This window comes from Ambystoma mexicanum, chromosome 1q, assembly GCF_040938575.1.
Source record: "Ambystoma mexicanum isolate Mex_15411 chromosome 1q, UKY_AmexF1_1, whole genome shotgun sequence".
NCBI lineage: Eukaryota > Metazoa > Chordata > Amphibia > Caudata > Ambystomatidae > Ambystoma > Ambystoma mexicanum.
Window position 1 is genome coordinate 873,418,591 of NC_090922.1, and position 25,292 is coordinate 873,443,882.

At 42.4% G+C, this 25,292-nt stretch overlaps 1 protein-coding gene across 1 annotated transcript in view; it reads right to left on the bottom strand.

Annotated features, from left to right (window-relative positions):
* Positions 1 to 4,617: 4,617 nt before the first annotated feature.
* The window catches only part of LOC138538382 (regulator of G-protein signaling 5-like), a 270,644-nt gene continuing 249,969 nt past the window's right edge, over positions 4,618 to 25,292 (bottom strand). Inside the window, exons 4-5 of the mRNA XM_069641526.1 lie at positions 10,365 to 10,531; positions 4,618 to 4,923 (exon numbers count right to left, since the gene is read on the bottom strand). Of these exons, the coding sequence (XP_069497627.1) occupies positions 4,762 to 4,923; positions 10,365 to 10,531 (329 nt within the window). The 3' untranslated portion in view covers positions 4,618 to 4,761. The remainder of the gene's footprint in view (positions 4,924 to 10,364; positions 10,532 to 25,292) is intronic.

Genomic DNA, 25,292 nt, shown 5'->3' on the forward strand with positions numbered 1-25,292 from the left:
TCTAACTACAGGCCTGTTGCAGAATGTCTTCTAAACCACCCTTTCAGGCTCGTACGGCATTGAAAAGTGGAGATACCAGAGTGTTGTGCTCTAAGATAGGTCCTTTCATAGCAACAAATTCCAGTATGGATGGTCCCACTCTGAGTCAGATGGCATATGGATATTGGTCTAATAAAGTGAGATTCCAAATGCAGATCCTTGGCCAATACACCACACATCGTCATTTTATTTGGAATCTTTTCCAGGCCTGCGATCACCAACTTTCGGGTAAAGCGTAAGTCTATCCTGTGGTGGACCGGATTTATTCTAAGAAGGGGGGACAGAATGAAGGAATGTCATGTTATTGTTATTTAGCAGAATAAATTGCTGTCGTGTTTTTCAGCACATGTCATCCTAATGGTTTAACTGAGGCCACATGTTCTTAAATTATACTAAGTGGAAGAGCTCACACAGGCTAAGTGTATGTTAGTTTTTGCATTTCAAAACATTCTGGTCGCCATGATACCGGGTGTCTGGGCTCTGACAGAAAAAATACTTTGGCCTTCATTATAAATCTGGAGGCATTAGCAATGCTAATCCTTGCAAACGGAATTACAGGTAACCCTGGTGGTACCTGGAGATCTCCAGCAGGTTATGAATTGTATTAACCCCTCATTCAGAAGTCCCAACTGACTTAATTGGGGAATGAACTACCGCTGGAGGAAATACTTCTGCTTAGTTCGAGCTAATACCCCAATCCAAAGGCAGGAGGTTCTTGCAGGTTTGCAACTCATAATCAGGAGAATTGAAAAAAACAGGAGGTAGAAATCCTACTGCTTTTTTTCCATGATCCCCAAATGCCTAACAAGGCCCTTTGGTTTTTGAGTTCACCAGTTGCATGCCTTGGGTTTGTGCACACATTTACAGTATTGTAATACAGCACTAGACCACTTGAAAAGCCCTAATGAGTATTATTAGCCTGTTTCTGCAACATGACCATGGTAAAAACAAATGCAAGTCAGGAAAAAAAAATGGGTTGTGTCAATCACCGGTTTATCACTCAACTTATCAAAAATATTTCAGAAAACATACCACACGCAACATATGCCATTATTCTTGTGACCACCGCACTCTCCCGCCTCCCTTCACGCCAACTTACAGCAGTGGATATTGTCCTCCAAAAATCCACTGCTGGCTCAAAAGCCATTAACACCTGATATAGTTCATCAACTTTCCCGAGTGATTTCTGTTTCTCGTCCAACTTCTCCAGCACTGTAACTTCTTAGTTGAAAGACCATACGAAAGCTTACTTAATTTTGTTACAGTATTCTGGGAAGTACTGGCGCTCTGACATGGGTGTACAGTGGGCAGATTTAGGCAACCTGTACCTGGAACAGCAGTCCCTATCAGAGTCCTTGAAACTGTTGGCCTGCATATCCCCAAAGCTCATGGCGTCACCAGTAAATGCTTCCCTTAGCCCCTCCCCCCATTATGTGATCCACCCGGTGTGCAGGCTTTGCTTCAGCTTTCAAGGCCCATGCTATTTTTGCTCACTCCGCTGAGACTCATTGCAGGAGGGACAACTAAATATCATGCCCACCGGAAACTGGGATAAACCCAGAAATTTGATAAGAATTGGTGTCCGGGCAGCTACCAGTACAATGGCTGGGGATGAAGGCATCGGAAGCATGGAAGTATCATGCTCTCAAGTCCCAACCAACCTTTTGAGAAGCATAGTCCCTCTTTTTCCCCCTCAATATTAATGCACCTGACTCTTACTCTGTGCACATCCACCCCTTTCAAAGATCTCTGCTTTTCCAAACTGCGCTGAAACTCCACAGATTTTTGTGAAATTGCTAACTTTCTCAAAACGTAATACTCGGGCCTGCTTTTCATCAGATAGTTCAGATATAGAGCCTCATTACAACCCAGGCGGAGGACCATGGTGCTATTAGCACCATGGTCCATGCCGGTGTCCGCCATGGCGGAATGGGGAATTACCACCCCATTCCGATGTTGGCGGGGCGGTAATTCCCCATGCCACCATGGCCCTTCCCCATTCCCATTTTTGCCCCATAGGGCTCAATGGGAATGGGGAAGGCGCTAAGTACGGTGCCGCAAATTGCGGCACCGTACTTAGCACCAAGGTCCCTTTGCGGCACCCTACTTTAACGGCTGGTAAAACCAGCCATTAAGGTCGGGTCCCGCAAAGGGACCTCGTAATTAGGCGCTAATAGGTAAACGGCGCCGCAGCCTTTTACGGCGCCGTTAACCCATTAGCGCCTGGGTCGTAATGAGGCCCATAGTCAGTGACTGACAGGGAAATGCATGGAGTGTATGATGTCACTTTCTTTCCAGACCACAGGGCGGGTCAGGGTGACTTCACCTGACAAGGCTTAAAAGAAACTTGCTACATTTTTCTAAGCAATGCTCAAATCGGCTGTTTCAATCAGGCAGTTTATGAGGTGATCTCTATGGGCAAATGCCAAACTCGTTATTTTCTGTTTTTATAAACTATATTTTGCTTTTTAGAACTAAATGTCTTGTTGTCGGGGAAACGAGTCACCTTTCTTTGATATCTTGACGAATCCACATGTCTGGGATGTCAACACACGAGGACACTCTCGCAGTATGTGCAACGTGATCAATGTCTTTTAAATAATTGACACACTTCACTGGCCTTTAAATTGGCAGTGCATCAATAGACTTAGCAGGTAATTAAAGATTAGAAAAGCCAATGAAAAGGTTTGTCCTCTCTGCATTTTTATTAAAAAAAATGAGATCACTCAATGTGCTTGACCACTGCAGATATTGTGAGGTTTGCTGCCATTGACCCAAAGTCTAAAAAAACAGCTGATCAACACCCTAGTCATACTGCATAATGGCATTAACACATGGTTGCAAAAATTGCCATCTTTAGTACATTCTGAACTGTGCCCGAGTTTTCTGAGGATTCTCTCCAAAGTGTTTACATGTGAACTTTGTGGATGTCATGTCGTGAGATGTCACGACATACCAAATCTATGCATTTGGGTTCCCAAAGTGCAACCCAGGAAGTGCTGCCATTAGGCACTAGAGCCCAGGATTTTTTGGACCAGGATCCTGCAACTTGGATTCAATAGTACTCTATTTAGAAGATAAAAAGGAAAATACATGGATCAGGAAGACATACAGAACATATTCCCTCTGGCACTGATGGAATAAATGGGTAGATGGCAGATTGGCAGATAACTGGGATGTATACCTGGGTTAGAGTGTAATAAAAACAGTTCCATGCATGGATACGAGGTCACACGGATACAATTCATTGTATATGCAGTCGAAAATCTCATTGTAACCAGGCTTTACTGTGACCAAAAATTATACATGCAGTCTTTACAACCGAGAATTAAGTGATTAAATCACTGTGTAGACACATATGGTGTAAAACGAAAACTCACAAATGATGTTTTGTTTCGGGAAATACATGTACAGTGCTGGCATTTCTCTACAGAATGGACATATGACAGACACATGAATGCTACTGTTCAGTACACAACACACAAGACTAAAATCGAAGTGGGCCAGTGCATGGAAGTGGGCTGTGCAAGGCCGTCGGTGGTGCCGTATGTATCAGGCCACCTCAGTTGTGGAAGCTAATGCAGTTTGCCAAAGTGCGCAGAAGCCTATTGCTTAAAGTCCATGTTGCTTTAAAAAATGATACTTTCAGCTCAATGTCGCAGTTGTTAATGACATTCTGTGTGCCATGCTCCTATATCTGCACTTAAATAAAATGTAACACACGGGCCCGGATCAAGGATTTTGTCATCTTAAACTGCCATTTTTCCGCTCACAGCCTAATACAACAAATAAGAACTGTGTGATAGGGCCCCAGGCTAGGTGTTGCCCTATCGGTTGCCAACATTACCAGGCGGGTTATGCCACCCTGCATATATATAGTAGGGCCTACATTAGATGGAACAATTAGACGAATAGTTAAGCATGCTCCTGCTCCCACTTCCAACAAATGACACTTAGAAGGGACAGCATAAGTATTGCTGGGTTATGTGGTATGGAAGTGGTGTGAACTTTGCATGCACTTGGGCCGCATCTGACCTCTTCAACCATCGCTTCCAAAAGGTCCGGATTCCGACACATTGGTTTTATCAGTAGTTAGGCCACTTCATTTTACGATGACATATTTCCAAAAAGGGCTTTTAAGGCCGCATATACACACAGGGCCTCATTAGGACCCAGGCGGTAAGGGGTTTACGGCGGCGTAAACAGCGCCGACCCTTACCGCCTGATTCCGAGGTCCCTTAGCGCCATGGAGGATTTAACACCTGTGTTAAAATCCATGGCGCTAAGGGACCTTGTTGTTAATTACGCCACCGTAATTTACGGTGGCGTAATTAACGCCTTCCCCACTCCCATTATGCCCTATGGGGCAAAAATGGGAATGGGGAAGGGTAAATGGGGATTGGGGACTTACCGCCCCGCCAACCTCGGAATGGGGCGGTAAGTCCGCCAACCACCATGGCGTAAACGTAGTTTACGCCATGGTGGTAAAGGTACGACCCAGGCGGTAACTTACCGCCTGGGTCGTAATGAGGCCCACAGTCTGTCATTAGCTAATGACGCACGGTTTTTCAAAACAACATGGCACAAGCACTAGCAACACTTAATCGCGTTGGAGCATTTAAGGCTAAGCTGCTGTGCAGACAACATGCTGGCTTGCGGAAAACGTTACACAGGAAGCCCTGTTGTGACTCCAGGGTTGCCTTGCACAGCCCGGCCACATGGCTACTCAATCAGTTCCAGATAAAGGTCCGACCGCAGGAATCTGGGAAGGGAGTCCTTCTCCATCAGGGCATGGATTTTCTTCTGGGCCAGATCAAAGCTGCTCGCTGACGGCTCAACCAGGTTCTTCAGAGTGACGGCTTTTGTGAAATGGTCGATGTTCACCTGTGAGGGAAGAGACAATGGTTGGAGTTTAGTGTTCACCACGAGAGGCTGCTAGGAGTGTGAACACCAGCAGAGTGTTGTTTCAGTAGAGATCTAGATGGGAATGCTTCACTTCATATTCAAGCGGAGGCAAAACGCAAAGGACGTTTTGGGACCCATCACTGTGCATAATCCAGCAGTTCCACCCTTGAGAGCTCCCAACAAAACCACAGTCATCTAGAACAAGTCCCACATCACTGCACTGAAAATGAACACCAGCATCCAAGCTATGAAAGGGGCATCTTTCAAGTTGCATGCAGGGGAAAGGTGAAAGCCAAACAAAACGACAACTTGTAATGGGCCCATGATTATTTAAAGAGTATTGCCCTGATTACAAGGTGGTAATCCTTATTTCACAGAGTCCTGCTTTTTCTCACCACATTCTATGTTCTTTTGTCAAATAGAAATGTGATAGTAAATATCCTTCTTTTTGTCCAGAGGTTTGCCTTTAATATGAATGCATTATTACCTCCTCGTCCTATTACTCGTCACCTTCCATATGTCATGAAGGATGCCTGCATTCTTACAGATACTTTCTTGCAGACACTTCTTGCTTTTTTACAGAGAGGGTCTAACTGTCGCCCCCTTCTTTGTCTCCCCTCACTCTGCGTGCCCGCAAGTGTCTCGCCCGAGTCCCACTCTGGCCTGTATGTACCCAATCTAAGTAACTCTTTGGGATTGCCTTTTGGTAAGGGCATAGAAACCCTGGGCCTCATTACGAGTATGCCGGACCGGTAACAACTGTGCCGGTAAGCTACCAGCACCATTGTCACCAGACCGATATACTCTGAGTTCTGCGAGGGGGTGCTTTTCCGCCCGCCGGGTCTGACCTGGCAGGCAGAATGGCACCCGCTCGCTGACCTTGACAGATGCACCAGCACTGTTGCAAAAAGAGCCGGTTGTTAGGCAGAATCACATGCAGTACCCTTTGGGAACACTACATGCAATTAAGGCTACAAGTGTCAGTACAATTTCACCTTTGGTACAAGTCTGTACTACACAGTTATGTGGTAGCAGTGGCTGAGCAGCCAGACTTATCTCAAGAGTTGAGTGAGCAGTAGAACAAGTTACATACAGGACGAATAAACACAGTCATTCAAATACACACTTACTCAAGGTTTCTTGGTAAAAGAATATACATGTACACAGTTTGAAAACATTACACTAGCAAGAGCAGCTCAATATCATATACTACTACACTACAAATACACAACCAATAAAATACTGAACAAGTTCAGCTCCCCTGAAGTGGGAGCAAAATGGCACTTCAGATACTTTTAAAAGGGGTAAAAAGACAAGGTTATAAGAATCAATAGCACACATACTTGCATAGGCAGGGCAAAGGGTTTCAGTAAACTACAACCATCAACTCAGTTCATAGGCTTGGCCAAAGTCAATGGTTCAGAGTCTTTGTATAGGATAGCACAGTTCTGGTAGTAAACGGTTAAGTCTTTGCCATGGATTTTAGAAGAATTCGAGAAACAGAGCTAATCATTCTAAGCACGCACTCCGCCCTAAAAAAACTAGGCTAGACATATCAAGCCATCGAGATCAATGGAAACACTATCAATGTTGCCAAGGAAGTGAAGACTCTTGGCTTCTACCTAGATGCCACCCTCTCCTTCAACAAACAGGCGAATTCTCTGGCCTCACCCACAGCTTACACATGTAAGCTTATCAAAACTGGTAAACACTTCATCTCTGATGAGAACTGCTTGATCCTAGCGAGAACCCTTATCTTATCCAGACTCGATTATTGTAATGCCCTATATATCGGGGCTAACAAATTCATCTCACAAAGAATACAAATTTTACAAAATAATTCCCTAAGAGCAGCTCTTGGCATCCCTAAATGAACCCACATCTCTAAGACAAGGCGGAATAACAACTGGCTGTCGACCCAAGACAAAATCTTACTGAAAGTTGCCTCCCTCACTCACAAGGCCCTGAACAATGCAGCGCCACCCTATCTCTCTGATAGATTCATAGAATGAAGATTATCCAGACCCTCCAGAAGCACCTATGCCAATACCCTTATCATTCCGATATTTAAACTGACTAAGGCGGGAGGTGCTAGCTTCCCCGTCCGGGCGGCCCAAGTATGGAATTCATTGCCCCAAACTATACATGCTGAGAAATCCTACCTTAAATTCAGAGCCAATGACATCAATCACTTGAAGCAATTGATCAACTAAACAGCAACCCCTACCATCCTCTTGCCTTTATTACAGATACAGATTGTATACTGTAAATTGCTCTGTACTGTTTTGCCCGATGCCACACCACCAGCAAGCATTATATAAATATCATATCCTATATATAATTTATTGTATAATACTGTACACATACCTGTACATAATGTACTGCATCGCTGCCTATCCTATCTATAGTATTTTCACCATGTAAAGTGCAACCTGTAACTATTGTAACCCTTGTAACCCTTGTAAGCTGTGCATACCATGTACTGCGGCGCCCTCTTACCCTCGTGTCTGGTGCACATTATAAATTAATAAAACAAACAAACAAATAAACAAACAAATTTGGCTAAGCGGAAGTGTATCAGAATGGTGGGGCATGAAAAGATCAATGTGTTGGAGAATCTTTCAATGGCGACGAGGATAAAAGAATTCATTAAATAGCACGGAAGCCCCACCGAGTAGCCGTGTTGCCATACCCTCAGTTCTTGCACTTTACTTCATGGAGAGTCTCAAGAAAGAAGAACAACACTGCAGAACACAGAGGGTTCATCAAAAAACAAAAGGTAACCAACACTTATAATCTGCAGCTGTGTGAATGAAAGAAAACAGCACCTCTCTTTGCAAGGTCTAACATCCTATCCTCCTCTTAGCCATAGCAATGTGAGGTGATATAAGATGGCTGGACAGATTATGCTTCTAGTGATGTCTAGGGCATGTATTCTCAGATAAACTGGGCTCTGGGATTCACCATTTCAGGGCTAATTTCAGAATCAGCTAGTGCTCATTTTATGTATTCTTATGTTAAGGTGCATAGTGCACTTGCCAAATTATGTCACAATATTATTGATTGCATTCTCTATCAAACAGAGTGTAGAAGGATGAGAAATGTTAAATCTGGTACTGTTGTGGTGATTACATCCAGTACTCTCTTATCTCACATTGTGAATAACAGTTTGCTTTCTATGAAGTTTGAAAACATGTTTAGGTCTCTTTTAAAACACATTCGTTTAGCATTAAAATATATTAGACCCAACTCCAAAATTGTCTGCTTTGTGTTGAATAATATCAGCACAGATGTATTATTTTACAGATTGGTCATGATGTACTTATACTGAAAGGGGATTCATCAACGTGGATGATTATTGAGAAACTGTATCAAAGTAATGAGCAGAGGCACATTTAACATCTGTGCATCAGCCTGTTTTTCAAAATGTATTGCAAAGATATGGAAAGTGCTTTTCACAAGCAAAAATCCTGACTAGTGTTTTGAGAAATGCTCCTACAAGGTTGGAGCAGGGGTGCTAAAATGGGACTTTTGGATTCCACAAGTAGTAAGTCTCTCTAGAATGCTTCTAGAGAGATTTATGAAGCCCTTTTCACTTCTTTAAAAATATCACTTTTGAAATGTATGCTTTGGCCCTACCTTCAGGAACAGCAAGGTTTTAATATATATATTACATATATATTAATAGAACATATTAATCATTTGGTAGCTGATAAATCTCTTCCTAGCGTTTAACCCCAAAATAGCGAGTTCAAATGATCGAATTGCCCATTATTGGGAATGCAGCCCAGCCAAAATTGTTGTATTTACTGAAATGCCAAATATGTAACTAGCTTTCATTTTCGTGTTAATCCTAACAATCGTGAATGGCGGGGTATCCCCCGTATACGTGGATCCCAAAAGGCAGGCATTCGAAAATGTTCAGAACGCAAGGCTTTTGTCTTCACAGTATTCCACCACGTCCATTCGTGCCGCGACATTATCGCGTAGCTCCTTTCCTAGTATATCCAGAGGGAAACATTCCAGATGGAAAACCTTTATCCTTGAATCACTTCATTTATTGTTCTGAGATGTCAATGACTGAGAAGGAAAAACACTAGCAATGGTTTCACAATTTAAGTTTGGATCTTAATCCATCACTTGGCTTAAAGTCTTTCCCAAGAGTTATATCGTAATGTGTGATCACCTAATTCTACAAAATTGTCTTGCTGATACTGAAGTTATGCAAACATGCATTTGATGACGTTTTTAAGTGAGGTCACCTGGTGGAAGTGTGAACAGGGCAGCGGGATGAAATATACATATGTATTCTTAACAGTGAAGAAGATGGGATTAATGAAGGGAACATTTTTGAGAAGATGAATCTGGAGCTAGGACTTTAACCTATATTAGAGATAAGAAAGTGTTTTCAATTCATTTTCAGGTGAAAACGTTTATATGGTTTAAGTCTTTCGATCAAAGAGGTGGTAGGTTTTGGATAAACAATTATCAAAGGGAGACGGAAATCTATTCAGAAACAAAGAATTCAGCAACTGATTGAGGGAATGCATTGTCTCTCTGCAGTGTAGTGAGCTGCTTTCAAGGCCTGTGATCAGTGAAATGCTTTTGAAATGATTTTGGTACATATCTGGAAAATATGTAGCAATATTTATTTTCTTGGATAAACAATTGTCATAAGTAGACAACAAGCTATCCAGATACAACAACTTGAGAAACTACGGGGAATTCTACTCTAAACTTCATGGAGCAAGTAACATTTCAAGCCTGTAATAGGTGAAACACTTCTGACATGATGTGGGGAAACATTTGTAAATATGTAACTATATTTGTTTCCTTCCTTACTACTCTCTTGAATAATAACATTGTTTACATGATTTAGATGGTTTATTGTGATATATATGATTGCAAGTGACCTGTTTATTGTAGTTCTGAAATATTGTTTCTGTGTGAAATAATATGACATAGTCTATTAGGCATTCCAGTTGCTGCTGACACACAGGCAGTGCTACCACTGACGGGTAAGGCTGACGAACAGGTATTTAGCAACATGGGGTATTGTCAAATTAATGCATGCCACCACCAGTTAAGATCCCTCTGATGCTCTCTATTCTTGTGCATGGTCACCAGACCATTCTATCATCTCTTGGTTGGGTTTCGCTGGACAACTCCACAGCCACCATCATCTATTGAAGTGTTTTTGCGGCAGTGCTACAGTAAAAAGTGTCCAGGTTTCAATAAAAACATCACTCTATTTAACATTCATTTTGAAGAGATGGGGGGTGAAGGGGTGGCAGCTTAGAGTATTTATCCAGCAGTGTACAGTCCACCATTGCTGTTCCTTTCAAATATGAAAGGCTGATGATATAATGCTTATATCAACTCTAATGTCAGATAAAAAAAGAAGAACGCATTGCACTAACCTCTCTTGGAGCCTCAGTCTGTATATATTCCTCATATATTTTCTTTGCTTTCAGAGCCAATTTAGCTGGAGACTTTATCTTCTTATAGTCTTCACATGCAACCCAGAACTCCACATTTTCCTCACTGAACTCAGACTTAAGAAAACTTCTGAAAGCTGTAAGCCCATCTGAAAAGAAATACATGTATTATTTTATATTTTGGTTATGTAAACCAGACCAAGCACTGCACCCTATGAAATCACTGTCCTCTGGTAAAATATAAAAGTACATCGAAAGAAATTATTTTGGATGAGTTAGGAATGGTGGGCAAGCCCTCAACCATACATTTACAGGTAATGGGCAACAGGTTTGAATTTTTAAAAACCCTCATGACTTGGATGTCCTCTTATTTCTTCAACTTGCCATGTGCGGTAATGCAGTGCCCTTAATCCTCTTTGTGTATACTGAACAGATGCTACATATATAATTTCCCTTAACAAAGTACTCTGAATAACTTTGAGCATTCTAAATAGAATGGGATTCAATAATAACAAATAGCACGTCTAGAAGTAGAAAAGATATTTCACAGAACATATAGGATTTATACAATACATAACTTTCATATTGTATTGTGAATTACTCAATTTTCCCATATGTGTCATCCCAAAATCCCCTCACCCTCTGCAGTTGGATCTACTTAGATTTCAAAACTCCTTAAACAAATGCTCTTTTGATCACCTTCATTCAAAATACAGTGACCCAACACATTGATTAGGAGAGATCTATTTCAATGTGAGGTTTGTCCTGGTGTATTAGATCCTCCCTCTTACAAGAACATCTAAACATATAAATCAATAGAGAACTGGGCATTATGGCACCATGGAAGCAAAAAAAAAATAATATATATCATAAACAAATGCAATACAACATGGTTTGATGACACTATACAGCATGCAAGTAGGAAGTCAAAGTCTGTCAATGTTAAACTGGCATTCAGATTCATGTCAGGGTCTAGCATAGAACCATTGTAAGAAAGAGAAAACTATTCTATGAAAACCTTATCGCTTCTGCACAATGTGAAACTAAAGATATTTTCAGAATTTAGAATGAACTCACCCAGTTATTATCCCACACCCTCACAGAAACAGGTCAGCGTTCTTGTTAGGGCCTCTTTGTATATAATTGCCAAAATTAAAGTCAACATTGATAACCAGAAATGATCAGATCAAGCAGTCACCATACACCAGAACCATCCGCCTATGTTTAGGGAATTCAACCCGATTACAACTGAAGGGCTGATCAACATCACCTAGAAATGAAACAATCTTACCCACCGTCAGCCACCCTGATCAAGGAAAACTGAGCTTAACTGATGCGACAACTGGCCTCATTTTGCAATGCATCACAAAACATAAGTCAGTATACTGACATCACTAAAGACTTTCACCATGATACCCCTCTTAGAAACATTGGGCCTCATTACACGGACGGCGGTAACCATGGCGCTATTAGCGCCATGGTTGCCGCTGGTATTTTACCGATTCCGCCTTGGTGAATGGGGGAATTACCGCCCCATTCCAAGGTTGGAAGGATGGTAATTCCCCATTCACCAAGGCCCTTCCCCATTCCCATCTGCGCCCCCCTAGGGCTCAATGAGCATGAGGAAGGAGCAAATAATGGTACCGCTATTAGCGGTACCGTTATTTGCCCTGAAGTCCCTCAGCGGGTCCCTTCCTTAACGTGTGGTCTGGCCACACATTAAGGACGGGACCCGCTGAGGGACCTCGTAGTATGCGCTAAGGGATTACCGGCACCAGTGCCCTTAACGGTGCCGGTAATCCCTTAGCACCATCCGTGTAAAGAGGCCCATTGTGTACAAGCCGACAGATACGCATTAACTAAGTACATATATCTAAAATTACATACATTGTGAAATTTCTTTAACCCAACAGATCCTACATAGTGTAGATAACCTTCTACTTTGTGAACAACAATCTGGATTTTGCTAAAAAAGGAATACAGAAACAAGTCCCCATTTCTTGAAAGAGGAAATTCTGAAAGTACAGCAATTAACTAATATCCATAGTACACCTTGACCTATAGGCTGCCTGTGCCGCAGTAAACCATCAGACATTAATACAAATATCAAAAGTTCAGATAGGAACAGATGGTGCAGCCTCAAAGTGGACCACCAGCTATCTTGGAAAACGCAAACGGAGGGTTAAAATGAGAGCCTTCAACACAACAATTTCCCCCAGTAAGTGTACATCCCTCGGTGCTCCACCCTAATCCCATGGCTACTCAATATTTACATTAAATCCCTAGCAGAAATTATCAAACTCTTCTCAAAAGGTTTTCAGTTATACTCAGAGGATTGTCAGGTAAGCTGAGGTTAACATGATAACATCAATCCACCTTTTACTGAACTCCTATGGAGAATCTAGGATTGGACCACAGATAATCATTTCTGTGTTAACTCGTCTAAAATAGAGATTATCAAAATTGCACTTCCAGCATCACATCCTTTGGAATCTTGTCCCCTACTTGGAAAACTAAAATTACAGGAGCTCTAGTCCTCTCTTGCCTAGACTCTCATAAGTGTATCTATCTGGGACTAAACAAAAAACAGCTATATCAACTGCAACTCAACCAATCAAATCAGCTAGAATTATTTGGTGACTCAAGAGATAAGGTCATATATCACCAGGCCTGAAGAACCTCAGCTGGCTCCACGTTGCAAAGAAAAAAATGCACAAATCAACAGTTTTTCCTTCCAAATCCTCCATGACATTGATCTTTTTAAATATAATGAGGAAGCACAGTTGCATTCCATACTAAAATATCAATGTATATTTTGTGAAATTAGTTCTCACTAATGAAAATCAAATCCTCCCTAGTTCATTCACACCCCAGGGACTTAGCAAGGTAATGATTCTATGGGACAAATCTAATTGCATGTGTGAGTTTCTATACTCACTTTTGAATAATTATTTAAGGCCCTGTACAGGTAGAGACCCTCATGTGTTCTCAGGGAATTCCCAGTAAGCTTGACTCTCATGGTACCTTCCCCTTTTTCAGGAAATCAGGTCTACAAGTCCCTAACATCGCCAAATATTATTGCAGCAGTCACCCATTGGGACAGGTATTCCCCTTCTATGCAGTATTCTATTCCACTGTGTTTTGGGCCACTGTGTGTTTTCCTTTTAATCAGTGATGATAGTCCTACTCTTTTTCATGAAGATATTACACTTTTGATTGGTCAAATTTTCCATTGACTTGCTTAATAGTTAGACTCTAAAAGAGAATGCACTCCCCCATGCTTCATATGCTGATGATGTTTTCAATTATGTGAAAAAGGTGGGGGGCTTCCTACTCTCATACATTTGAATGCAAAATCATTTTTGTCCCATAAAGTTGTGTAACAATAAGGCACATTAAGAAAATATGGGTTTCTGGATTTCCTCAACTAGATGAACGTAGAGATCTACAGCAAACGTATATATTCAAAATCAAATGAATTTTTAAAAGGCATAGGCAATTCAGATTTTGATTTGTTTGATAGTGGGAGATCTCATGGTCGTAACACACTTTTCCATTTCATTCTATGAAATAGCATTCCAGATTTAAGTTGAAAATATGTTTTAAATGCATTGATAATGTTTATGCCAATGACCCATTATATTTCTGCCGAAGAGTTCCAGTCTTATTTTTCATTTCTTCGAATTGTGAAACCCTGTGTTCAGCACAGTGAGTCATGCAAACAGCTCTCAGAGGCCCCATTTTTTATTTTCTTTAACTGCCCATCTGGTCAGCTTTGTTGCCTTAACTGATTTCAAAAGGTGGAACTTTCCTTAAGTGTATCCCAGCCTTTGAATTTGGGCTGCACTTTAGACAGGCTAGAATGCCATATGAAATGTTATGATTCTTATCACATCAGGAAATCATTGATTCACTACTGGTGACATTTTACAGACATGTTTATAAGAGTATTCAATTAGCTCGCAGGCATGGGGGCATCTGATTGACTCAAGAATCTTAGTCCAGATGGCCATGTTTTTCATAATTACACACAAATGCATCTATCTACTCCAAATGCCCATTGCAAGTCTCTTGGGACACTTAACCATCCCCCATTTAATCACATGTGCAGGGCTAGAAAAGAAGATATTAATTGGCCATCAATTTCACTGGAGGGCTAACCAGAATTGCCAAAACTCACATTAGAAAATCATTGTTATCTTATAAATGTCAACAGTGATGTATTGCCTATTTTCAAATGCCAGACATACACATTATTGTACAGTAATAATAGGATTCTACATATTCTACATGCATCTATACAAATAAATGGTTGTCTTTTGAAGTAAATATATCCTTGAAAGAATAAACCAAGGTTGCAATTGCTGATAAGAAACCTGTCTGGCAGAACAGGCTGTTTCACATTGTCTTACAATTTAATAAAGTTCCTGATGTGTGGCAAAATATGTGTCATTTGTAGGGTGAGTGTTCTCAAGGGATCATGATATGATATGATGTGGCATTTATAACGCACCTGTGCACAATTGTTTCTAGGCGTAACTACATGCATCACCTAGGTGCACCCATGTCATTATAGCTGATAACAAGATAAATAAATGAAGCAATCCACCATTCTGGTGCCTATTCACTTTAAATTTAGGTAGCCTCTGTGTCTTTTCATTTTTCCCAAAGAATGGATCTGGTCAGTCCACAGGTTGGTCACAGCACACTTCTGAGAATTTCCAAGGGCAGCTCCTTAATCGGGGCTTGAGAGTCGTTGTTCCCATTTTTCCAGCGGTTGAAACACAGATGAAGGGCGCCAGGAGATCAGACAAGAAAGCAGGGCATTCCAGGATGATTGAAGAAGATGATGCCAGTTGGCTGCAAAAATGAGTTCCAGGTCTTCAGAGGGATGCTTCTATTTGAAGAGGTCTTGGCTCCAATGACAATCAAAAGAAGGGCTACACGAGTGTTCCTCGTATGCTGAATTTGAGCTGGAGTCCCTCCATGAGCACATGAATAGTAAGGATCTGAACCTTTCAAACTGGCCAGGGCTGTTCCAAATCTGCACAGCAACAGATACACTTTGGCCAGTATCTGGACTTGGACCACACATTCCCAACCCCTACATCTGGCCACAAATACATACCGTGCTTTGGCATGACTTCGACCAGGAAAGCTTTTCCCATACATGATGTATAGTGCCCTGGGAGGGCAGGAAAAGGCCAAAATACAAAATGGCCAAAATAAAGGGTGAAATCTCATGGCATTTTATAGTACTTGGTTCTCTAAAAGGCATTATGCTCTAAAATACAAAAGTGTCGAGAAAAAGTAAAAAACAAACTCAACAGAAACTATCTGCTGCACCAAACACACTTGGCAACATTTTGCAAGTAACCACAAAGTTACTATAATGTAAGGATCCTTACCACACCTCACTATAAGGTGATGTATGCAGTATAAAAAAAACAAGGACGTTTATAATAGGGGCAGGGCACCTATGCACTGGTAGTCATAGGGGCTGATCAGTGCCCCAAAACAAATGAGCTAAGCAAGTTGAGTCAACCAAAACGTCTTTACTTACCTCCACAAATCAGGACAGGTATTATCCAACAACAAACGTTGGGTGGTTCCATTAGTGTGTATGGAGAGAAAGCAGCAAAAAAGAATATCTTTCCTTGCACACTTTATGGGAACTCAGATATACACTTTAGTATATTGAGAAAAGTAAATTCAGGTGGCACCACCAAGGGTAATCAATCAAACCTTATCACATACATAGCTTGTCGAATCTTGAATTGTACCAACATTTATTAGGCCCTACTCATAAGTTGGGCAATGCACTAGATCTGATTCTGGCTAAAAAACTGTCTGATCTTGCAGTCAGTTGAAACTGTTTTTTGGACTGACCACTTTCTGGTGACCTGCAGGTTTATTACAGCGGAGGTGCAACCTAAGATTCCTGCGGGTAAAGTCTGGCAATGCTCCTGTTGCATTGCAGATATGAATGGCTTTGCTGCTGCGGTTGCTGTCAAATGCAGCCTGGCTCCTGTCACTTCTCTTTCTATGCTCTCCCAAGCTCTGTGTGAGGTAGCAGACGCAGTAGCTCCACTACGTATTATTCAACATTTCAGACGGCCATCTAAGCCATGGTTTTTGGACGGTCTGAAAGTTGCACGGGTCACTCTTAGACAGGCCAAATGTAAATGGCGTAGCACGTATGACCCTACCTTGAAAATACAATATAAGACCTGCTCTGTGGCCTACTCTGCAGCCCTTAAAGCAGCTAAAACACAGCACTGAGAGAATTGAATCCTCCTTATGCCAGCCTAAGGCTCTCTTCTCAGCAGTCAAGTCCCTTTCATTGTCAGCCAACCTGACCCCTAATATTGCATCTACTCAGGAATTATGTGATGCCCTTTCTCAACATTTTATCACAAATATCATGACCGTTCGTGCTAATATTGCCACTACAATCAACACTTCCTCTAGTAGTGAGAATAACCCACTTCAAATGGTGGACTGTGACGATCGGACAGGATTTTCTTCCTTTTCTTTATTTTCAGAAGAGGTACTAGCCACCATCCAAAAGATCAAATTGTGCTCTCCTTCTGGCGCTGTCCCACTGACTGACATGAAAAAGATCTCTTCTGATATTCTAACAGAGAACACAGCTGCCATAAATTATTCCTGCCAGTCAGGATTGGTCCCACAAGAGCTTAAAGGCGGTAGGGTTATTCCTCTTCTCAAGAAGCCATCTCTTGACCCCTCTGATCTATCTAATTTTCGTCCGCTCTCTCTTCTTCCTTTTCTTTCAAAGCTTTTGGAGTCTGTGGTGTCACCTCTATTGTCTACATTTCTGGAATCCTCTCACCTATTGGATCCTGCTCAGTCTAGTTTTAGACCCGGTAGGGGCACGGAGAGTGTTCTGGGCTCTGTCCAGGACAATATGGCCAGGCTAGTGGATGCAAGTGGGGTGGGTGCTCTGATTTTGTTAGACCTATCAACAGCATTCGACACTGTCAACCACCCCATTCTGCTATCCCGTCTTGCCCAGATAGGTATATCTGGGCAGGTACTGGCCTGGTTCATGTCATTCCTGTTGGATCGTACTCAGGCTCTCTCCATACCCCCCTTTCTTTCTGCTTCCTCTCACCTTGGGTGTGGAGTGCCGCAGGGTTCTTCCTTGACTCCGATTCTAGTTAATATTTATATTTGGGCACTTGTGTGTCTCATCCGCTCCTTCGGACCGATATTGGGCCTGGATCCAGAGATTACATGCAGTTGCCTAGAAATTGGGGAGGAGTATGCTCCATTGTAGTAAATCATTTTCCAGCATTAGTGATTCCTCACACCGACCTCAATATTGATGGATTTCCAAAAATGAATGAACACCAGCGAAAGGAAGACATTGCTCATTCTTCACCGGCTGAAAAGAGAAAACTAGTTCACATCAAAATCAATAAAGGCCTATGAAGACATTCCAGATGAGAATACACTGTTCACCAAAACAGCAATGATAATGACATCTATATTTATGTCAGGACTTCAGACTGCAGCGAATGCCAAGTGGCTCCAGATCACCAGATGGCAGTTGTTACAGACGATTAATGCAACAATAAATGGATTCAAAGAAATCAGAGAAGAGCTGAGAGCCATCAGGTTGATGACTCTCCAAAAACAGGTATGTCCTGGACTTAATTACAAAAAATGGAATGAGCCATGTTGGCCAAGGTCAGGCATTCTTGCTGTACATTTACACTTTCTCATGATTCAGAAAATTCAACCCTGATTGAAGCAATAACTATGCTGACAGCCCTGCATACAAAGATGGAAGATGAAGCTGATGAGACAGCAGGAGATGTATGGTTTTCATTTCTATTATCGTGGATTCCAACCTGGCTGCTGAATGCTTTCAAAATACTTGGAGCAATACTAGTGTTGGTATTGCTAGGATTTTGTATCATCGTGGGGCAGTGCGAGAAGACAGCCAAGAAAGCTATTGGGATGAGGATAATGATTGATATAGATGCTGGAATGAGTGAACAAATGCAAAATGAGGAAAGTATGGGTGGGAATATAAATAAAGGTCCCTTGGCACCTCCAGGAATGAGGTATTACTACCCTAGGGATCATAACATATATGTAGGATGCTGGATATTCTGTCCACCATCAGGAGAATGCTGTCACATGACTTGGAGTGTGGATGAACATATAAGGAATGCAGGTCACCTGAGGGGGGTGGCAAAAATATGGATCCCTAAGAAATTACAATTTGAAGAAAAGATGAAGGATATTGACGAGGAAAAGATGGTTTAGGAATTGTCCAAAGGGGGGAATGAAGAGGAGCAGGTGGATGCCTTTTCCATAGCTCCCGCCCCTTCACTGCCGTCATATTGGAACAGCAGGAACAGAGCATTATGTGGGACCCCATGTGTTGTCCCTATACCTCATAGGGCCTCATTACGACCCAGGCAGTAAGTTACCGCCTGGGCCGTGACTTTACCACCATGGCGTAAACTACGTTTACGCCATGGTGGTTGGCGGACTTACCGCCCCATTCCGAGGTTGGCGGGGGCGGTAAGTCCCCAATCCCCATTTACCCTTCCCCATTCCCATTTTTGCCCCATAGGGCATAATGGGAGTGGGGAAGGCGTTAATTACGCCACCGTAAATTACGGTGGCGTAATTAACTCCATGGTCCCTTAGCGCCATGGATTTTAACACCTGCTAAAAGCAGGTGTTAAAAGCGCCATGGCGCTAAGGGACCTCGTAATTGGCGGTAAGGGGTCGGCGCAGCTAACGCTGGCGTAAACCCCTTACCGCCAGGGTCGTAATGAGGCCCATAGAGTGTATGAGAGACGATATGCACTCAGGCAACCATACCGAATGTACCCTCATACTGAAAGAGTGGAAGGATGTCAGCAAGCACCGTTGGACATCATGGAGCACTGAGTGAAATCTGATGAGGGCAGAGTGATGTCATGAAGAAGATACACAAGGACATACTTTTATATGAAAAACATAAGAGTAACGATGTGACTCAAGTGACAAGAGAAACATGTAAACAATGATAAACTAATCATATATACATAGAAGATAAAGTAACTTGTTGACCAACAAGTGTAAATACACAGAAACGCAAGGTAAATCAGACATATAGAAGCTTGCTATAGAGGAAAATATAAAGATGCAAGGGTTGCCATAAGAGGAAAATGGACGTTGTGTGTTAAGACTCAATCCAGATACCTCAGCAACAGACCAGTGATGCATGGTCAGGAGACATTGGAGAAATAGCTTTCAGTGTAAAATAAAGAGGAGTCTATGTTGGCCTCGGATCAAGGGTGCTATTTTTAGGAATAATTGCAAGGGACACGGTGAGAAAGATGGATAAGCCATGTAAATAACACATATTTATCTTAGATTAAAAAAGAAGAAAACAGAGCCAAGTATTGGACAACTAACAGTGGATAAGGTCTATACAAGACTGAGTGAGCAAGAGGTGAGCTATAGAGGCCAAGAGGAGCAAGAACACCCAGTGTAAGTAAATCAAACAGCAGTAAATAGAGGTATAAATGGACACGTGATTCAGAAGTAAAAAAGAAGGGCTATTCATTAATCTTCGGATAAGATAGTGATGTGCTTACACTCCCTCAAATGTCCCAGAACAGAGAGCAGACTACAAGGTCAACTGCAGATGGGTAACCTTGACTTATGGCCTGACTGATGAGAGATGATGGATTAATTGGAAAAGTGGGGAGTAATCTGATGTGACTCAAGGACCTGAGTTTCGTTTTGCTTACTTGCTGCTAAGGAGCCGAAAGTTCAAGGTTGGGTGATAAAACCAACCAATCAGAGGGTCTTTGGGGCATTGTGCTATACAATGTTGCATAGACTAATCTGCCGCCATGTTCTCTGCTATAATCAGTATTATATGTATTTAGAGGTAGTTTTAGGTGTGCCTTTACAGATAAGGGCAGCCAATGAAGTACTAACCCCTATCTATACCATAGTTACATATGTTTCCTTAACCATTCCATCCCTTCAATAGGCTTTGCAGTTTGCCATGTCGGATGGCATAATAGATTACACATATTGGGGTATATAACATCTGTATAATCAAGTTTATGGGTGAGTGTGTGAGCATCAGTCAATTTTTCGCCAGTTTGCCCTACTTTATTAAATTGAGAATACAGTCTTATATTTGCCATACTTTCTGAGTCTGTCCAGTTATTTGGCCTGAGATCTTTATTGGTAATTCCATCTAGCAGAAGAGACGCTTCAAGGTTCTAGCGCACGCTGGTGTCATAGGATATGTCATAAGAGTGTGTCTTGTAGGAACGATGTTATAGGAGCGTGTGTCGTAAAAACCCATGTCAGAGCAGCATGTGCCATAGGAATGTATATGTTGATGTAGCGTGCACAGTAAGAGTGTGTGCTATTAGTGTACACATATACTAAATGTTATGATTAATTTATATATAAAATGTACTTTCAATCTACCCATGAATTGTATGCCTCATATACTTATGAAAGCTCACATTAAAGTCAACTCTAACTTTGAAGTGAGAGGCGTATGTGACTACAACCCATATCCATCTTTGTACAGTTCGTATGAAAGATAAACATTCATTACATCTCCTTAAAACTAACATTAAAATCAGTCCTCAAACTGATGTGAGTGTTCAATAGATACAAGAAGCATATAAGACTTTTACAGTTCGTACTTCTATACAATTTACATTTCATGAAATTTTACATTTCATGAAAAATCACATCAAAGTCAGCCTTGAGATGTGATTGGCGGGATTTACACACTTTGAAACTCATATGTGTCTTTCTCTTTATACGGTTCGTCTGAAAGATATTGATTACATCTTCTAAAATAAAAACTCACATCAAAATCAACCCTGACTTGAGTTTTCAGATATAAGTTGCGTAATGTGCAAACTGTCAAACTCATCCGCCTGTTAGTACCGTCCATATGAGAGCTGCACATTCTGCGCATTTATAAAATACAGATAAATCCTAATTTGTTAATATCTAGTCGATATTCACATTTCTCTGCAGTGCACATATACCTGACAAGTTCTAGGAATATGCAACAGATTGGGAACATTGACATGGCGAATTTTAAGATGTGTATACCGAAAACATGTTGTTATTTCCGTTGGATATATCTTGCATACAGAGGCGACTACCTCAAACATTTACTTTGGAGGTGCGTCCGTTTTTTCATGACAGTGTTCAAAAGTTATTAAACAAAGTAATTTCCTGAAACTGCATAGACATTTCATCTGAACCTTAACTACACTATGCGCTAGCACAATGGCCTGGTAGACCAGAGAACATAACCAATGAAAGGGTATTGGCCTGATACTTTCTAGTCCGTGGCCCTCATTAGGACCCTGGCGCTAAGGGGTTTGCGCCAGCGTTAGCTGCGCCGACCCCTTACCGCCAACTACGAGTTCCCATAGCGCCATGGTCATTTTTCCGCCCGCTTTTTGCGGGCGTAAAAATCCATGGCGCTATGGGACCTCGGTGTTAATTACGCCACCGTAGTGTACGGTGGCGTAATTAACACCTTCCCCACTCCCATTGAGCCCTATGGGGCCGAAATGGGAATGGGGAAGGGTAAATGGGTCAATGGGGACTTACCGCCCCGCCGACCTCGGAATGGGGCGGTAAGTCCGCCATCCGCCATGGCGTAAAGGGACTTTGCGCCATGGCGGAAAAGTCCGCCGATGGCGGAAAAAATCCGCCAGGGTCGTAATGAGGGCCCGTGTCTCTCCTTGGTGTGTCAGTACTTTCTCCTGCCTGAGAGATAAGTGCCAGCAGGGACATGTGCAGCTCTGTGCAAACTCTACAGTGAAGGAAATGTGGTGGGGCAAGAAGACTGAGAAAGATGTACCAGGCACCCCTGCATTAAGTAAACATCTTTCCCAGTGGCATAACCTGACATGTCATTTCCATATGCCATTGCCTCCCCTTGTCACCACAGTAATCTCCTGCAGATATATGGATAAAACATCTGCCAACCATATTAGAATTTCAGGTAATTCCCCAGTATAACATATATCATGCCGTGATGAGTAAGAAAAGCAATCGCAACCAGTTGAGCCAGCTATAGAAATTCAGGTAATTCCCCAAAATAATGTACAGCATGCTGGGATGAATAGGAAGAACAATCACAACTAGTTGAACCAGCTACAACTATCAGAACATTGTGGACTTGTTTTGCTCTCTATTCTGCTGTGGTGCAAATGTGGGCTGTGCCTGGAGTCACACACTGGGCCTGATGTACAAAATCTCTTTCGAATGGGACAATCCCATTGAAAATGGCTTTGTATATCAGGCCGATTGCCTGAATTAGGGGTAGGTGGTCAGGCAGGGAGAGGATGTCAGTGCTGTCAAAAATGCATTGGCGTCCTGCCTACATGATTATCATCCTATCCGGCCACTCTCGTTCTGGCACTCTCCTCAATCACTCTATCCCTTTCCCACAATGTGTATCTTCTTATTGCCGTTCTGTCCCTCTGTGACAGATTTCCATCTGCTAGGGGAATTTCCCAGATTTCTTGACAATTTAGAGCCCAAGGCAATGTATTCTGACATTAACGTCAGATCTGCTACACACTGTTGCTGCTGAGTAAATATAATTGTCATGCCAGTAGCATGTCAGCAGCAGTGGGACTACACTTTTGAAAAGTGTTTGGGCCTCACTATAAGCTGGGCAGTATCCTGGTGGTAAATCCTCCGTAATACCGCCCAATGCAATTACTCTTACGGCCACTTGGTCCGGCGGTATTAGCGCCCGATCACAAGTAGCTGTGATGGTGTAAGTTCCCATTTTCCTTTAGTCCGTAGGACTCAATGGGGAATATTTGGCACAATTACTGTGGTGGTAATTGTGCCATGCTCATTTTGCTGACGATGGGCAGAACGTCAGTGTATTCACCTCCAGCTGACAGCTGGAGGTGAATCCTCTGACTTTCACCCAAGTTCAGGACTGATTGGTGCGGTAATGCAGCAGAAACGCTATTACCACTGCATTTTGTGCACCATCACCTTCTTGGACCCTAAGAAAACATTATGTTTGTTTCTCTCTTGAATAGTGCATGTAGAAGCAAACATATTCTCATATTTACAGCTCTGTAGTGTGGAGAATGTGAACATTTATCATGGTGTTGGCTCTCATTTAAAGAGGAAAACCAGCCATAAAAGTCTTATGTTGACACATCCCATGTAGTTGGAAGAACCCAATAATGCTCATGTTGGAAGCTTTCAGAAATGCTGAATGGTTGAATGTTAGCTCTTCCACCATTAGTTTGGCTTTACATTATTATAACCTAGGAGCAGGACTTAAGTCAAATCATGTCCTGATAGGAGAATTTCACCTCGCCCTCCTTCACTAGAGATATCCATTTCACAACCACAAGCCACCCTAAACAACCCTTTTCCACTTTTAATTTTGGGGGTTTTAGTGAACAGCAGGTCTTCATCATAGGAGCTGATGTGCTGGCTCTGGGTAGGTGCCTAGCCATACTCTTCCTCAATGTAGTGCTGATTCACTTTAATGAACATGAGCTGTTTTACATGGATCACTCTATGACTTATCCTGTGGGCAGGTACAGTAGCCCCACAAACACTCAAGTCACACTCAGACTGTACGCTGGCATGGGAAACTTTGGAATTCTATGATGACGCACAGATGTGGTGCTAGCCAGATGAAGCAGTAGTATAATCGATCAGAATTCCAGTTTATTCGAAATGTGTCAAGTAGATAGTGCGCCACAAATCTACGGTATAGGGCTCTTCTCACCTAGGATGAGCAATCTCCTTTGGCACTAGGGGGTTAACCCACTACGCAAAACCCTGCCTAGGGGACAGGGCAAGTAGGATCCACTGGGGGTGACTCCCACCCCTTCTGGGAAAAGGAATGCCCAAGTAACGGTTTTATTCCACATACTTTTTCTCTCCAGTCCCAAGCATTTGTTGGGTACATTAAGTTGAACACGGCAGTAAGGCACATTGCCTTTTAAGAGTGGAAGGCTTGGTTTCTGACCCAAACTGACTACCGTCCTTTTGTAGAGGGTGAAACAAATGTACTCACACTTTTGTTTCCCAGGAGGAACATGACAGACGGTGGACTTCAATACTATGGTATAGAAGCAGCCAGAGAGTGAGAAACTCTGGTCTGGGTGACTGCACAGAGGAGGGAGTTCCTCCCTCACAGGAGGAACGAGAAGGAGGAACCTCGTCATCAGACTGGTGGGCGAAGAGCTTTGGAAGACCACGGAAGGCTGCAGAATGCTGCGGCTTGGTGCAAGGTGCCGCTGAAGCAGAAGGAAGCAAAGCCAAGCCAGAAGCAGGGGATTGATGTCCTGCTGAAGCAACATCCAGCACCGATCAGTCCTGAACGGGAGAAGCCACTGAGCAGAACAATGCCAGGTGTGAGACATGGAACGTGCTGTCCAGAGACACTGAATACCCAGATGAGTGCCACCGCGGGAGGAAAGGTACATGATCTTGTACCAGTAGCGGATGGAGGGCAGTGAGGTCAGAGCAGAGCCAATGGTCAGCTGCAAGTCTAAATAACCCACTAAGGGGTGAAGTAACTCATTAAAGGAAGGCTGAGAAAGCAGCAAGCCTAAACCATGGAGTGAAAAAAAAAATACACATCGGAATTCTGAGCAGGCTTGTAGTCCAGGCTGGACCGAGAGTCATAAGACCCTGCGAGTGGGTAAGAAAAGCACTTTACCCAGAGAAGCTGAAGAGCTGATAAGCCCAGGCTGGCCCAGAACAATTCAAAGTCCACAACACGATAAGAAATCCCACAACTTGAGTAAGTGGGTAAAAGGAAGGTATACCAGGACATCAGCATTGATAAAAGAGGTGAGAACATTATCGAGTATTGTGCATACTGACCAA